Raw genomic sequence first — 15770 nt, forward strand, 5'->3', positions numbered from 1 at the left:
AATATATTAAATAAAGTGAACAGTGAAATTACAAGGTGCCGGGAAGAAAGGTGAAAACAATGAAATACAAACAATAACAAGAACTAACAAAAGTGTAAGGAAATAAAATTCGTTACAAAAGTCTTCGTGAAAACTCAAGGTGAAGTAGCCACGCATAATATGGGGAAATCCCTTTTCGCCCGTCCGTGATGTGGTCAAAGTATCTACTTCATCGTCTGGTGACATTTTTTTACAAAGCTTCAGGATGATTCATACCATTGACTGCAACCAGAGTCTACTAAAGGATATTAGCGGAAAATACCAAAACCACGACATTGCGTTAATATAGAAATAATAAGCAAATGGTAAATTCAGCTATGTTGGCTTCGCAAAGGCAACAAATGCTTGCTTTCCAGTTTACGAATTGATTCAAAATTTTCAAGACCTTTTTTTCAGTCGCCTTCTCCAACTTCTTTTAATTCTGTTGGTATTTACATTGCCCAAACGACATAGAACAAGGGTGCACAACACAGACATGAGTGCCAAATTCGGAAGACCATTAGTTTCAACATAGGCTACCTCGCGGACTGAATTGGGTCAAGAATGTTGAAAAATATTTTCCAAGTGTGGTCATTAATTGAATGATTTTTTTGCGAAAGGTTTCAGGACATTACCCCTAAAATATAAGGTCATACAAATGTTTTACACACGATTAAAGCCATCCATCAATTCTTTATTTATGCCCCCTACCCCCAGCATGTAACACTACAATAACACAGGTATTTCTGCATCGTTTCAATGAACGTAAACATATGACACTTGCTATGATAGATTTAGGGAGATTTGTTAGAAAGCAAGTAAAAGATTATTGTGATAAAGGCACTCTTTAAATCACTTTAAAATAACGAAAATATCACCTTCACTTTCTCCTATTGAAGGCCAAACTGAGTTCATGTGATTTAGGTGATTTACTATCGAATGGAGAGCTTCCACCAAGCAAGTTATAGATTGTGCATATCCTGTTATGCATTAGTTACGAGGTTTAAAATATATTTGTCAAGTAGATTAAATTGTTGAACTGCAGGTCCGACCCTAAAATAAATGACGTTGTTGTTGTTGTTGTTAGTTAGTTTTAGACATTTGCTGAAACCGCTTGTGTATGCCATATCTGCGTGTATAACTCAATCAAAAAAAATGAAGACAGTCTTATTGCTCTTATTCTTCGTGTGTTTTACATCTTCAGTATGGGGTAGGCTATACATCTCAACCTAAACTAATATGGATTTTGTCGTACTTTCGATAAAAGTATATTTTATCAGACAGATAAGGACGTACGTTCTGCACGCAATGGAGACGATTTGGTCAGAACGGTAAAAATGTTACTTTTCTAAGTGGACATGTGCACATTTTTTGCTCAGCATTTTTTAGTTCCTGTGTCAGTCGGCACCTGCATTATTTATTGCAAGTCGATTGTCATTCGCAAGTCAAAGCCAAAAACGCTTAAACACTGGACACTTGCACCAATGATATACTAATGTCAAAATTTTAAACAGGATTTTTTTAGATTTTAAGGAGTTTTTGCAAAAGTTCGGCAAAAAATGAAGGTGATTTGCAGTGGAATGCCGAAAACAGGGACGAAGACCCTCAGCGCTGCTTTGCGAATTCTCGGCTACAATGTTTACGATTTCGAAGAACAGTTCTGGTATTTGGGAAAAGAATTGTCCAAGGCGTGCAACGACGGAAGCACAACAGAGGAATTTCGCAAGATGTTCACGAACGTTGACGCGACCACCGACATACCAGCTGCGGCTTTGTGGGAGGAAATCCACTGGGCGTTTCCGGATGCAAAGGTGGGAAACAGAATGTATTGAGTAAACGCACATATTTTTTTAAATTGAGGGGATACGAAATCGCTAAACTATCATTATGTAATGCATTTCGCATAATATGGTAAAGCCATTTTCAACGGAGATTTGTTTGTTTAATATTGACAACGTCAAAATGCATTACAGCGACTCAGGCCGAAAATATGCAAATATGCAAAATATAACAGAATTGGGTACAATAACCACCAAAGGGTTTTCGAGTTAAGTGACCAGCATGTTTAAGAATCTCCTCTGAAAAGCTACCGTCCGCCGCACGATTGCAGCAAGTTGCACTAGGGAGTGACGTACACTCAAATACACGGTCAACGGCGTTTTTATTGGAAATCTAGAATATCAAAGTTATAAATAGTTGCCCTCCCTTTCTATAGAAATATCTCTCTACAGATTATTCATATGGAGCGAAGCAGTTCGGAGGAATATGCAAAAAGTTGGGAGAAGCAGTTGGCTGCCATGACTCAGGGCTTCATTTTAAACTTCATCGTCATCGTATCTCCGACCGGGAGAAAATTAAAAGCCCTTATCACAGACGGAAGTAAATATACGGTCGTATACCTAAGATAATGCTAAATATATGCAACTACTCCTTCCTAAGAATCCCAAATATATGAAAAAGTAGTTGATTTGCTTTCGTGATTATCGTGACACATCATCAACTATATTTTTTTATATATCGTTTACATCAACGGTTCCCAACCGGGGGGGAATTTGACTTACTTGGGGGTACATTTTGTGAGCAAGAAATCGTCAAACTTTTCACTGTGCGCCGTATAGTTTTTGAACATTCATGTTTTGGTTAGTTATTGTTACATTATTTCTTTGCTTCTCTGCAGTGGTTTTAAGTTCGATACAATTTCGTTCGCTTATGTATTTCAAAACCTTGCAAAATTAAAATGGGGTAAATTAAGTCTTCAAAAGCAGCCAGGGGGTAAATTGGAGAAAAAAAAGGTTGGGAACCTATGAACTATATAATCATACGCTTTTCTGTTTTTTTGTGAAATCGTAGAAATGCATTCTAGGTTTATTTAATTTTCTAAATGTTTGAAGTGAGAACTCAGCTTGGAGTGCCACGGAACCCCATGGTTACCAAGAAAGCATACAGGCAACACAACGCACGAGTGAGGGAGGTATGTTTGTTTCTTTTTCTACGGGCAAAATCACAACGTCTCCGGTCAGATACAAGTATAGAGAAGTGCTTCTACGGTTGTTAAACTTTATTCGCGCCTCTTTTAAATTTTCTTTGAAACCTAATTGTTTTTAAATTCGCTAAAAAACTGCGTCCTTAACAGCAATCTTAATAACAACATACATTTATACACTTTGTGCGTAAGATCACAAATTAAGGTATTTCACTAAAACTTTCCAAACACCGAAATACTTTTCGGAAACGTGGAGTCCTAAAGTCCACAGAGTAAATAAACACTGTGGCAAACATTGCCGTAAGGTAGTTGGCGAAAACAGTTGTGATTGTGGTTGGATTCAGCGGTGCGAACCGGGTCTTGTAATTTAATGGCTTACGCGAATCTATGGTTGTTTCAGTTGCAAGCAAGTGTATGTGTTGGCCTATGTTTTATATCGAGAACTGTATTTCAGCTATACGGCATGCTGATAGTGAGAGAACCGGCTGCTAAAATATTCAAATCCGATCATTGTTTCTATACTACAAGTTTCACGATATCACAAAGTTTCCTGTTGTAGGCGGCTCCCAAGGACAAAACTCTCTACTTTAAACTGACGGAAGGGTGGGAACCACTCTGCAAGTTCCTCGACAAACCAATACCGGATACACCGTTCCCACACAGGAACAAAGGCGCGGAGATTGTTAATGAGTTCCTTGATAACTCGTACATCTTCAACCAAATCAAGAAAGAAATTCAATTCATCATTGTACTAACGGGAATCGTCATTGGCTTGTTGTGTTATGTTTGTTGGTAATAGAAACTTACTTAATCTAGTTGCCCTTGTTTGTGCGATCGTTAGAAACAAACCTTATTGAAACCGGAATTTTCCAGTGTTAAGTCTACCAGACATATTGTTTTTGTCTTTTTTTGCTAATTTTTTTGATTTTTGTGTGCACTCATCACAGATCGCAACCCGCTCCATCAGTAACTGCTTCAACATGAAGTGGATAAATGTAAATTGAATAGAACTGCAGAAAATACAGAGTTATACTTTATCAATACTAGTCTTTGCTAATCTACCTGCCAATTTGATTACTCTGAATATTGGCGTTTGGGTAATTAATTTGATTAACGCACATTTAAAAGAAGAGCAGAAGAAAAGATATTTCGTTTTTAAAACATCAATTGTTTACAAAAAGATTACTACTGATTGACGAGCACAGCACAAATTGATCATATTATGTGTAGAACGAAATTGTATTCTTGCTTTGCCCTGTTGCTTTCGGAAAAGTAAATGTTGTCCGCTTCTTTCTGGGCTGCTTGTTTTGCTGAATCAAACAACTGGTAGGCGGTGAAGTCGCTAGGTGGTCGTTCATAAACCTTAGCCATTTCTTCTCGGTGAAGGTTGAGCAATTCCTCTTCAAGCTCGTATTAGTTTTTTTTGTGGTTTGCTAATGACGGAGAGATTGACCTTAACATAAACTACAAGGTCATACAAATGTTTGGCACGGGATGAAATCCATCCATCACTGTTTGAGTTATGCCCCCCTAGCACACAACAATACAATAACACAGGCATTAATGAATGTAAACATATGACACTTCGATTTAAGGAGATTTGCTAGAAAGCAAGTAAAAGATTATTGTGATAAAGGCACACTTGAAATAATTTAAAAAAACGAAAATATTACCTTCACTTTTTCCTGTTAAAGGCAAAACAAGCGGCTAAATTCAGCCTAAACGTGATTTACTACCGAATGAAAAGCTTCCACAAAGCAAGTTACAAATTGTGAATATCCCGTCATGCATTTATTACGAGGTTCAAAATACATTTGTCAAGTAGAGTCAATTGTTGAACTGCAGGTCGGAACTTTTTCAAACAACGTTGATGTTGTTAGTTAGTTTTAGTCATTTGCTGAAACCGCTTGTGTGTGCCATAGCTGCGTGTATAACTCAATCAAAGAAATGAAGACAGTCTTCCTGCTCTTGTTATTGGTGTGTTTTGCATCGTCAGTATGGTAAGTCAGTGTTATTGTTTATATTAGTGTTCCACTACCTTATTTGGTGAGGTAACACATATACATTTTGCGGTACATCTCAACCTATAACCTACTATGGAATTTGTCGTACTTATCAGTCCGGGATCTGCAGTTGGGTAAACCTAGCGATGTGTCTGATGTGACAACGTCTAAAGTTGTCAAAAGGGGAAGATCAATGAAAATGTTTTTGATTTTTTCGGTTTGGTTCTGGTTCTTCGACACACCTAACATCGTCTCGTGGCAAATCAGTGTACCACAGCACACCGTTTGTATGCAGATATGTTATTCACTGTAAATGTGTTATAGGGCTATACCAACAGGAAAGTTGAAAGATACAGAAGAACCTGCCGTTGAAGAAACAGGAGGTGAGGAACAGCCGTCGGCCAATGAGAAGCATGGTGAGATAATATTAAACATATTAGTATATGAGTAGTACGGACTAGATTTTGACATAATGTATGGCACTGTTGTTCCCCTGTTGTTATTAATTTAAAGTTTGTAACAGCTATGAAAAAATGACAACAGGCGGTTTGTTTCAGTATGACGTCAAACAATATGTTTGATGTGGTACAGAATCTAGCACAATAAATAAAACAATCATTTTTTCCGTTCAGATAGCTACATGCCCCTTCTGCTGTCAACGGGACTGGGGAATTAATATTACAAGTAATCATCATCACTGAACGTTTCATTTTTATGTCATCACTTTAACCAGCACAAGAATGTGTACAACGAATACATTGGCCTGATACTACGTGTTTTGTTAAGCTCAGAGCATTCCAACAAATTAAATAAACAACCAAGGGCATTTTGTTTTGCACGCGAAATAAATACGCACATGAGTAATAATTAAATAAGCAAAATAAAATGGCGTAGACGCCGAAAAAACTACGAGATATATCGAGTCAGGCGTCCACTTAAAGGTTTCCGCGCGGAGAATCACGCTCTGCCGTAGGATCGCAGCAAGTCGCACTGGGAGGTGATGGGTTGAGTCAGGCAATTCCAACACACGATCACGAAAGTCAGGCTATTCCAACACACAAACACGAAAGTCAGGCAATTCCAACACAAGATCACGAAAGTCAGACTATTCAAAGACACATTCAAGAAAGTCAGGCAATTCCAACACACAAACACGAAAGTCTGTCAATTCCAACACACATTCACGAAAGTCAGACTATTCAAAGACACATTCAAGAAAGTCAGGCAATTCCAACACACAAACACGAAAGTCAGACTATTCAAAGACACATTCAAGAAAGTCAGACTATTCAAAGACACATTCAAGAAAGTCAGGCAATTCCAACACACATTCACGAAAGTCAGACTATTCAAAGACACATTCAAGAAAGTCAGGCAATTCCAACACACAAACACGAAAGTCAGACTATTCAAAGACACATTCAAGAAAGTCAGACTATTCAAAGACACATTCAAGAAAGTCAGGCAATTCCAACACACATTCACGAAAGTCAGACTATTCAAAGACACATTCAAGAAAGTCAGGCAATTCCAACACACAAACACGAAAGTCAGACTATTCAAAGACACATTCAAGAAAGTCAGACTATTCAAAGACACATTCAAGAAAGTCAGGCAATTCCAACACACATTCACGAAAGTCAGACTATTCAAAGACACATTCAAGAAAGTCAGGCAATTCCAACAAACAAACACGAAAGTCAGTCACGAAAGTCAGACTATTCCAGCAGACATTCACGAAAGTCAGGCAATTCCAAAACACAAAAGCCAGGCAATTGAAACACTCATCAACGGAAGACAGGCAATTGCAGCACACAATCATAGGCTATTCCAATACGCATTCACGAAAGTCAGGCAATTGCAACGCACAATCACGAAAGTCGGGCAATTCCAACACACAAACACGAAAGTCAGGCAATTCCAACACACATTCACGAAAGTCAGACTATTCCAGCAGACATTCACGAAAGTCAGGCAATTCCAAAACACAAAAGCCAGGCAATTGAAACACTCATCAACGGAAGACAGGCAATTGCAGCACACAATCATAGGCTATTCTAATACGCATTCACGAAAGTCAGGCAATTGCAACGCTCAATCACGAAAGTCGGGCAATTCCAACGCACAATCACGAAAGTCAGGCAATTCCAACACACATTCACGAAAGTCAGACTATTCCAGCAGACATTCACGAAAGTCAGGCAATTCCAAAACACAAAAGCCAGGCAATTCAAACACACATTCACGAAAGTCAGGCAATTCCAACGTACGATAATTTCATGGCTATTTTCCCAGATTTTTTTGGAAACGCTGGTGCTGAAGTCAGGCAAGTCAGGCGAGTCAAGCAGTCAGGATTTTAGTCAAGGCCATTTTTAGACGCTTGTACTTCTTTTGGTTACGTTTTTGAAAGAGGGAACATGTGCGATATTGCGCTCGTTGTGTAGAACCTGCTGTTTTGCTTGCTGCGGAAAAACTGGGCCGTTGGTGAATTTATACTATCACACCAAGCTTTATTAGTGACATACATCAAGTAACATCACAATGGTAACACAAAGGAAAAGAAAGTCAAATCTAAAAAGAAAAGCGAAACTTCAGAAACTGGATGAAAAATCGCAAGAAAATGAAGAAGTTTCCAATGAATTAACAGACATGTCTGATTTGTCCAAGGTATTATTGTTTTCAATCAATGTATGGGAGAATTTCATTTATTTGTAAACATCAATGTTGTAAAACTACAACATACTCCAGCCTTTTTTATAGCCCATTGCAAAAAAGGTTTTGCAAATATTTGTGGATAAGTTATTGTTTGGCGTATCTTCTGAATTTTTAGTAATTACAGAAACGCTGGACGAACAAACAACGTGTTCTAGTGTTTACTTCCAGAGGAATTACATACAAAGGAAGGCATTTGGTGAAGGATCTACGAAACTTAATGCCTCACACTAAAACAGGTGATATATATGTTTCTGATTGGAAAGAATGACACTTTATCAAACATACCAGCTACTACAATCTTGCAAATCAACTATTATTTCTATACAGGACAGACACTATTCTAAAAATTACCACCTGAAAAAAAACAACTTAACTTAATCGTAGTAACAATGCCACTGAGGATTTGATTGGTGAAATAACTCTATGACATCTCAAAACAACAAATTGTAATGTCAAGTTATGATAAGTTGGCTGCCCTTGGCACATTTTTTCGTTTTTGTGATCTCATTGAATGTTTGTTCTGGTTCTATTAATTGTAATTTTGCAGATGTGAAAATGGACCGTAAAAGCGATCTGCTCATTGTTAATGAAATTGCTGAGATCAAAAACTGCAATAAATGTGTGTTTCTGGTGGGCAAAAAGAAACGCGATGTTTATATGTGGATATCAAACGTCCCCCATGGACCGTCTGCACTATTTTACATGGAATATTGTAAGTAAAACTGTGTTACAAATGCTTTCTTTAATTTTGTAGTTTGTTGTTACATTACAATAATACCAGAATTATTGATAATCTAAGAAAAAAAGCCGTAGGAGCCTAACATGAACACCACATAGAGTAGAGCATAGATAGGAACAGCCAACATTGCCATGAATAACTTAAACTATGCTTTGATGGTGTCTTTTTCTTCCTAGTGAATATGATGGATGAGCTGAAGTTCACTGGAAATTGTTTAACTTCTTCAAGACCAATTTTATCATTTGATGAGGTTTGTGTTCAGCTTATTTACTTTGTGTGGAATCAAATAATGATTGCACACATAAATTGAGTTAACAGTGATTTATGACCTATAGAGTGTTTTGCTCTGTTTGTTGTTGCTTTCAATTAAAAATCTTTAAAACACAAATTTTCACATCAATTGTGTCATTATCTCAGCTGTTATTCCTAACTAGATATGTATTTTTTTCAGAGTTTTGATGCCACACCACATATGCAGTTGTTAAAGGAACTTTTCATTCAAGTTTTTGGGACACCAAACTTCCACCCTAAAAGTCAACCCTTTATTGACCATGTGTTTAACTTTAGTTTGAGAGATGGTAAAATTTGGTTCCGTAATTACCAGATTGTGGAGGAAAATGGGGATCTGGTTGAAATAGGTATTAAAAAAAAATGTGCAGTGATCTTTGAAGTTTTTCAACATGTATATTTTTCCAGGACCTCGATTTACAATGACACTAGCTCGAATTCTTTCAGGCAGTTTTGGCGGGCCAGTGCTTTATATTAACCCTGAATATCAGTCTCCTAACCTTGTAAGTAAAATTGTTTTTTCAAAAAAAGGAAACTTATTGCCCTATTAAGTTTAAACAAATATTTACTATCAAGTTTTAGTTCAAGATATTGCAATTTTCTTTACTTCTATCATAGATTCGCCACTTACAAGGTAAAAAGGGTTCAAATAAGTACAGAGAAAAACAAGCTGCCATCAGCAGTAGGAGAATAAAAAGATCGGGCAATACCTTTGCAACTGATGAGACTGATTTACTGTTTGAAACTGCACCACCCAATGGAACATAAATTTGCGTTTTGTTTCATCTTTCTCACACTTTTAGCAAATAAAATTGTCGTACTTGCAAAGAGTTCCAACGATCAGCCAAGAACACTTTGGAAGTTTTTAAAATAAAATCATTACCGATTTCTATAATACTTTAGTCTTTCAATACAAGATTCAACCATTTTTACTGTTTGTTCATCATGGCAGGAGGCAATGGACCTGACCATGACAAAGATTTTACAGACTCCTTTTCCCAAAAAAAGTTCCATGTGCAATTGTTGTGTTGCTGATTTAACCACCGTACTGGTAAAAAAAAGCACCACATATTTTTACATCAGAAACATAACCTGACATTCTGATTGAAGAATGCACCCAACACAATCATAATAATAAGTCACTGCAGACCCTCTGAGAGTACAAATGCATGCATTTTTCCCGGATTCCCTTTTATTTACATGGCAACATAAGTGAGAGAGTTAGTAGCAAGACACAAAGTCCTCAAGCAAGCAGTAATTGTTCTAACAAGTTATGCCCATCAGCAGCAAGCCATGGCCGTAAATGACCCAAGTTTTTAGATATTCGAGCTTTTAAGAGCATGCTCCAACTCCAAGCGACGCTGTTGGACTTTTGAGTAGAAATAACGTGACACTGCTTCTTGAGCCCAAGGAGCATAAAAATAATCAGCAACTCGTTCTTCTTCTTTGTTTCCTGTTGCATCGGTCATGGTCTTCAGGTCCTTGGTTTGTGAGGAGATCCAATCAGCCACAAATTCCTGCCAACAGGAAACACATAATTGTTGCAAAATACACAGAGCTGCTCAGTTGTAGGAAGGTAAAACATCAGAAAAGAAGACGATAGTTACCTGTGGGCTCTCAGAAAAACCCAAGTAAAACTCCCTTTGTATGCGATGTTGCTTTACTTTAACCACTGTGTCTTGAATACGTCGCTCCAAATCAGCAATTTCCTGTTGACTGCTGGATGAAAGAAGGAAAGAGCTCATTTGTGTCTTCAGCGAATCATCCAGCTCCACCTGTAAACCGTGTCTTGTTATTTACTCTGGATGTACCAAAATTGCGGTTTGCCGAATTTATTTGGCCGCCGAAGCGAAGGAATTTGTAATTATCCGGTTTTGGCCAAATTGTGCAAAAATATTCGGCTGAACTTTTTTATTGCATGCAACAATGATATGCAAAGCTTAGTATAGATTGGAATCATTGTCCAAACTATACGACTGTGTTCGTTTTATTTGTTTATGTCACCAAAGTATTGAAAATCAACTTTAAGCAGTTTGTACAGCAGTAGAGGTAATTCTTTAGTTGCAAATAAAAGGATGTGTGATAGGATGAGATCCAATCCCGCACATGTTTTGTTTAAATTCATTGTGGTTAAAAGAGACGGATACCAACATTAGTTTCGGCCGAATTTATTCAGCAACTTTTGCCGAATATTTGGTTTCGGCCGAATAAAAAAATTGCTGTTTCAGTGCATCACTATTATTTACAATGTTTTTACAATGTCCATTGGATTTAAAACAAATCAAGCCTGCTAATAAACTTCAACTACGATTTTTCTGCAGTATATTACACACCTCAATATCATAGCAAGCTTGCTTTTTAGCATCAGCTGGATCTACACTGATAATATGATGAATAACAACAGGGTCCGGAGGGTGTAATAACGGCTGCAAAAGTTGTGGAATTTCAGCAAACTTCATGCGTGGACGACCGAGTATTTGCTCCAGATAGTAATCACAGTTGATAAATTCCCGTTCATGGGCATCCTGAAATCAACACATTGATGGACATGGTAGTTTGGTCAACAAAAGATACAACATATTGGGGAACATGATATTGACAAAGTTACACTAATACATATATATACTATAGGAAGTTTTTTCTGTGTAAATACTTGTGATGCCAAGCAGATACAAGTAGTCTGCAAAAACACCACTAATACATGTAAAGCAGTATCTACATACATATATTTAGTTTTGCATGTAAAACAGCAATGTTGTAATGCAACTACACAGTGGTAGATTAACGTGTCTGCGATTTTTTGCATGTACTGCTATGGACATGAATAGGTTGCTAACAACAATTTACATGTTTTGCTTCACCTGTAGTTTGTGTGACTTTATATATTGCCAGAGACCCTGAATGATGACTGGACGAGATTGAGTGTGAATCCCCAACAGTCTTGCCAACCTTCCGTCCAACTTAAATTGAGGTGGCATGTAGTTCAACATGAAGAGCATTGTGCATCTCACATTCTTGTCTCCTTGCCGTTTGACCTTGAACAATTTACAGATTATTGTAATGTTTGCCGCAAACCATAGACACCCAAAAATTTCAACAACTAGTGTTGTTTGTATGCTGTCAATGCATGTCTACCATAGCCCACATGCTTTTGTGGACTGCCTGAAGATGCATCTGTGTTTGGGTTTTTTACGTAAAAAACAATACACTTGGGTACAATCACTGCCACTACAAAATGATTTGTTATGTTGCAAATCAAGATACCAAGGCTAAAAAGAATTAATTCTATGAAACCTATAGTCCTATCATTCAATTCACAACCAATTTATTACATGCTTTGCAACAATTTATGGTGTAGATGAAACAGCAACCTGAAATCCGTCAGTTTCTTGTGTGCTGCTTGTACGATGCCATTCAACCAAATGATTATCCGGACCATACAAGTCCTTGTCCAATTCTATTACTAAACTTTTGAAAAAGGATGAAAATTTCCGCTTGTGTTTCAAATTTTCATGTTTGCCAGGATGAATCGGATCATCAAGAAGTCTTCCTTCTACTCTCAACTCCCAAGACGGCTGCTTAATTAATTAAATATTTGTGAAAATAAACAAAAATTTACACCACTACATTCAATAGAGACATTTGGCCAAAGTACAGTAAAACTTAGCAACAGAAAATTGGTTTCACTTGTATGAAAAAAGAATATGTTTAAACTTTTATCTAGTTGTACAAAAAATGAAAGGTGTAAGTGTGGCCATTTCTAGTTTTGTATATATAACTGTTAAAATACAACCAAAGCAGTACGTCCAGTAATATTACAAACATAGACACACAATCTCACACCTTGGAACTGTCATCCTTGGCGTCAGTGTCAGGTTTTGCAGGAAAATATTGATTTGAAATGAAAACACGCAACTTCCGTTTAACTTTCACTGGTCTCTTCAAGGCCTCCTGAATGTCAAGACGCTTTCTCATGATTGTTGAATCAAGTTTGCGCTCAAATGCCAGCAAATCCATGTAAGCCTGTAAAAAAATAACTTATTAACTAAAGTGAAACTACAAGACATATATTGGAATTAGACACATAAAAGGTAAAACAAAATAACTTATTCCTGAAAAAACAACAACACAGTTCATGATTTTACCTGTGATTCGGGAACCAAATCCCTGACAGTTTGTGGCAGAACTTTGTCGGACAACTTTTTCTTTTTCAACAACTGCTTGCTCCTGAAAAAAACAACAACATTAAATACTTAAAAAAATAAACAAAAGTTTATATCTTCACCTGTCAGCCGGGGATCCAACCATTCCAGGTGTCGGTACAGGCCTCTTTCTTGCCGTCACTTGTTCACCTCGGTTTGGAGTTGAAGGGGCATATGGGGAGGATGGGCTGCTGCCATACATCACCCTGTTTATTTGTTTGGGTTGACTTGCCACACCTCTGGTCAAAACATCTTTTGTGTTCATTTTAAAGTCGATATGCTTTGCAACGATTCTAAAGTATAGTTCTGCTGCACAATTTTTTTGTTAGCGAATTCGTCATTTGATTGAAATATGTGTTGTGTTTATTTTAAAGTCGTCATGCTTTGCAACGATTCTAAAGTATAGTTCTGCTGCACAATTTTTGTGTTAGCGAATTCGTCATTTGATTAAAATATATGCAAACTATAATTTAAACTACATAGTTAAATAGAAAAAAAATAACAACGCGCTGCACTATTCAAACTGCATGTGCAAAAACGGCATTATTGTGGCGTCACAATCACAATGGAATCTAAAATGGAATGAGCGGGATTATCACGTGATCTGAAAATGATGGCGGATGATCGGAAAGCTTGTTTTACTACCTACAGTGCATGTGACAGGTTTCTGAGATACAGCTGATCTAAGTTACGTTTGAATCATTCAGAAAGCGAGATCATCGAAAGCGAAATCATTGTAGGGTGACGTCATAGAAGGCGCTTTAGTCGTGCCAGCCAGCCTCCTGCGTAGGAATGAAAAACATTGTAAAATTGAGAGCTAGAGAACTTCATGCAAACGTTTCGATTGTTTTCTACAATCATTTTCAATGCAAATGAAGGCGAACCGGCAAAACGGTACGGAGAAGTTGCGAATTTATAGAAAAAGGCGGGGAATTAAATAAGCGCAATTGTTAAGATTAGAGCCGGACGGAGTTGCCTGTGGTAGTGATAAAGGAAGGGAAAAACAAATAAAGGCCTTTTACACAACAAGTAAGCAAGTGCAACAAACGGATTTTGTTTTTTAATTTGAGCTGCAGACAGATGGGCACTTGTTTCCACTTACTAGGTCTTATTTAGTTTCGTGTTAACAAAACTATTACTGGGACAAGAAAGGTCAAAGCATTTATGATTTTATATTTTTCCAGTCTTTTGAAGTCAAGACATTTCTGATCGCTAACGTGAAGCGGAAACTTTTTAAAAACACGACAGAAACAAACCGTTAATCGCGTTAATTAGTACTTTATGAATCATTGTGATTTAGACTATACTTCCGGCAAAAGATAAGTAATTAAAATTTCTGCGGATGAACTGCCGAATAACCGGTTTCGCTCACAACGTAGTAAAACGATGCAGTACTTCAAGTTGATTGTTACAACGAAATCCGCTGCAAATAACCACTAATACATCTTTCGCAGTATAATTTCTATGTTAGAATCATCAGAATAAAGTCACCACAAAGGTGAGCACCATCCCCGCCTTATTGAAGTATAGTAGCTGCTATACCTTTTAATTTGCCGACAATCAGAGAAAAATAGGCCTTTGATTTGCGACGTCACGGTGACACAATTTTGTACGTTGCACACCTTGCCCTACCTTTGAGGTAACGTAAATTGTGGATTCTCCTATGCTTAAAACTATTCGATATATACAAAGACGTTAAATTCGCTACAGCGAAAATAGATATTGGTCGCTGCTATACTTGTAGTGCAGTTTTCTACTTTTTTAGTTGACACAGAACCGAAAAATTTTGGAAATATGTTCGTTGTAGATGTACCTTTACATTTACACAAAGTTGCCAGTACCGTGTCATAAGCACTTAAAGAACCAACAAAATTTCCTTCAATAACAAAATCATTAGTGGATAGAAATAATACTCACTTTGCTACATCACGCATAGTTAAACGGTAGGGCTTGCAGCTACCAGGGATAGTAGCAGAAACTCTACTTTGGTTCACGTTGAATGAGGTGCGTCAGTTACCTGGACCAACAATACAGTACATTTAGATAAACAACTGTCGAAAATGAACGTAACAACGAAACTGCGGAACACATACCGAACTGTGATCCAAGCATGCCGAAGCACCAATCGAATTGGAGATACGTTGACACCATAGCACCGCAAACGCAAATCATCACATGAATAGAAACACTGGAAACTATGATTAGGCAAAGTTTAACTCCGGCGGTTATCAAACACACGAAGATCCTGTTGTCGACGTCCCCGTGGCAGTATAACAGGCAGTTTAATTCAACTTACCCCCTAATGCGTCGAAAGAAATAAATCCAACACAAAAACTACCATGCAAACCTCAAGTTTTATCAAACACTGCATACTTATCACAGCAAAAACGAAAATGCGGCCATGCTGTACAAATTGCGAAATAATGGACATGACGTACACGGTGCATTGTTACGTATTTACAACAACGTGGTCTTGGTAACAGTTCACAGCAGCGCTACTTTTTACTTTTAGACAGCCAAAACTTTGAACATTATTTTTGTATCGCTGTTCTATTTTCACTCGTATATTATTTTTGTTTTTACTTCAATAATATGTATAGGCCCACGAAAGTACTGTTACAAAACCTGGGGTATGGTTGTAACAATTACTACCGCGGCCTTAAAGTTTAGTGATAATTTCACTGCAATATGACTAACAAACTATCTTTCCGTCTTAGCTCATAGCTGACCAGTGATGCAGAAACGTTCCTGCTGGGTATTTATTGTCAAAAGGTTCATTGTGAATCATTCGTGCACTCTTTGAGAATAAAACAGGCCCTCGA

At 37.4% G+C, this 15770-nt stretch overlaps 3 protein-coding genes across 4 annotated transcripts; 2 read left to right on the forward strand and 1 right to left on the reverse strand.

Moving 5' to 3' along the window:
• The first annotated feature begins 1577 nt into the window (after positions 1 to 1577).
• On the forward strand, positions 1578 to 3845 carry LOC145910808 (uncharacterized). The gene is made up of 4 exons (XM_082998018.1): positions 1578 to 1829; positions 2250 to 2397; positions 2910 to 2989; positions 3561 to 3845. Exons 1-4 carry the CDS (start codon positions 1578 to 1580, stop codon positions 3795 to 3797), a joined length of 717 nt encoding a protein of 238 aa, XP_082854144.1. The 3' UTR covers positions 3798 to 3845.
• Positions 3846 to 7429: 3584 nt separating this feature from the next.
• LOC145902033 (ribosome biogenesis protein BRX1 homolog) lies at positions 7430 to 9674 on the forward strand. The gene is made up of 7 exons (XM_082989874.1): positions 7430 to 7671; positions 7844 to 7955; positions 8267 to 8431; positions 8635 to 8708; positions 8910 to 9096; positions 9155 to 9249; positions 9365 to 9674. Exons 1-7 carry the CDS (start codon positions 7546 to 7548, stop codon positions 9512 to 9514), a joined length of 909 nt encoding a protein of 302 aa, XP_082846000.1. The 5' UTR covers positions 7430 to 7545; the 3' UTR covers positions 9515 to 9674.
• Positions 9675 to 9931: 257 nt separating this feature from the next.
• LOC145892542 (SWI/SNF-related matrix-associated actin-dependent regulator of chromatin subfamily D member 1-like) lies at positions 9932 to 13365 on the reverse strand. Of its 2 annotated transcripts, none has more exons than XM_082982015.1 (8): positions 13032 to 13365; positions 12892 to 12973; positions 12590 to 12769; positions 12118 to 12324; positions 11608 to 11781; positions 11080 to 11271; positions 10354 to 10521; positions 9932 to 10263 (listed from the first exon to the last, which is right to left on the reverse strand). In XM_082982015.1, exons 1-8 carry the CDS (start codon positions 13211 to 13213, stop codon positions 10063 to 10065), a joined length of 1386 nt encoding a protein of 461 aa, XP_082838141.1. In that variant the 5' UTR covers positions 13214 to 13365; the 3' UTR covers positions 9932 to 10062. The 2 variants fall into 2 exon arrangements, with proteins under 2 accessions (XP_082838141.1, XP_082838142.1); XM_082982016.1 differs by having other exon boundaries at positions 12118 to 12321; positions 13032 to 13364.
• Between the last annotated feature and the right edge of the window lie 2405 nt (positions 13366 to 15770).

Source organism: Ascidia mentula, chromosome 1, assembly GCF_947561715.1.
Source record: "Ascidia mentula chromosome 1, kaAscMent1.1, whole genome shotgun sequence".
NCBI lineage: Eukaryota > Metazoa > Chordata > Ascidiacea > Phlebobranchia > Ascidiidae > Ascidia > Ascidia mentula.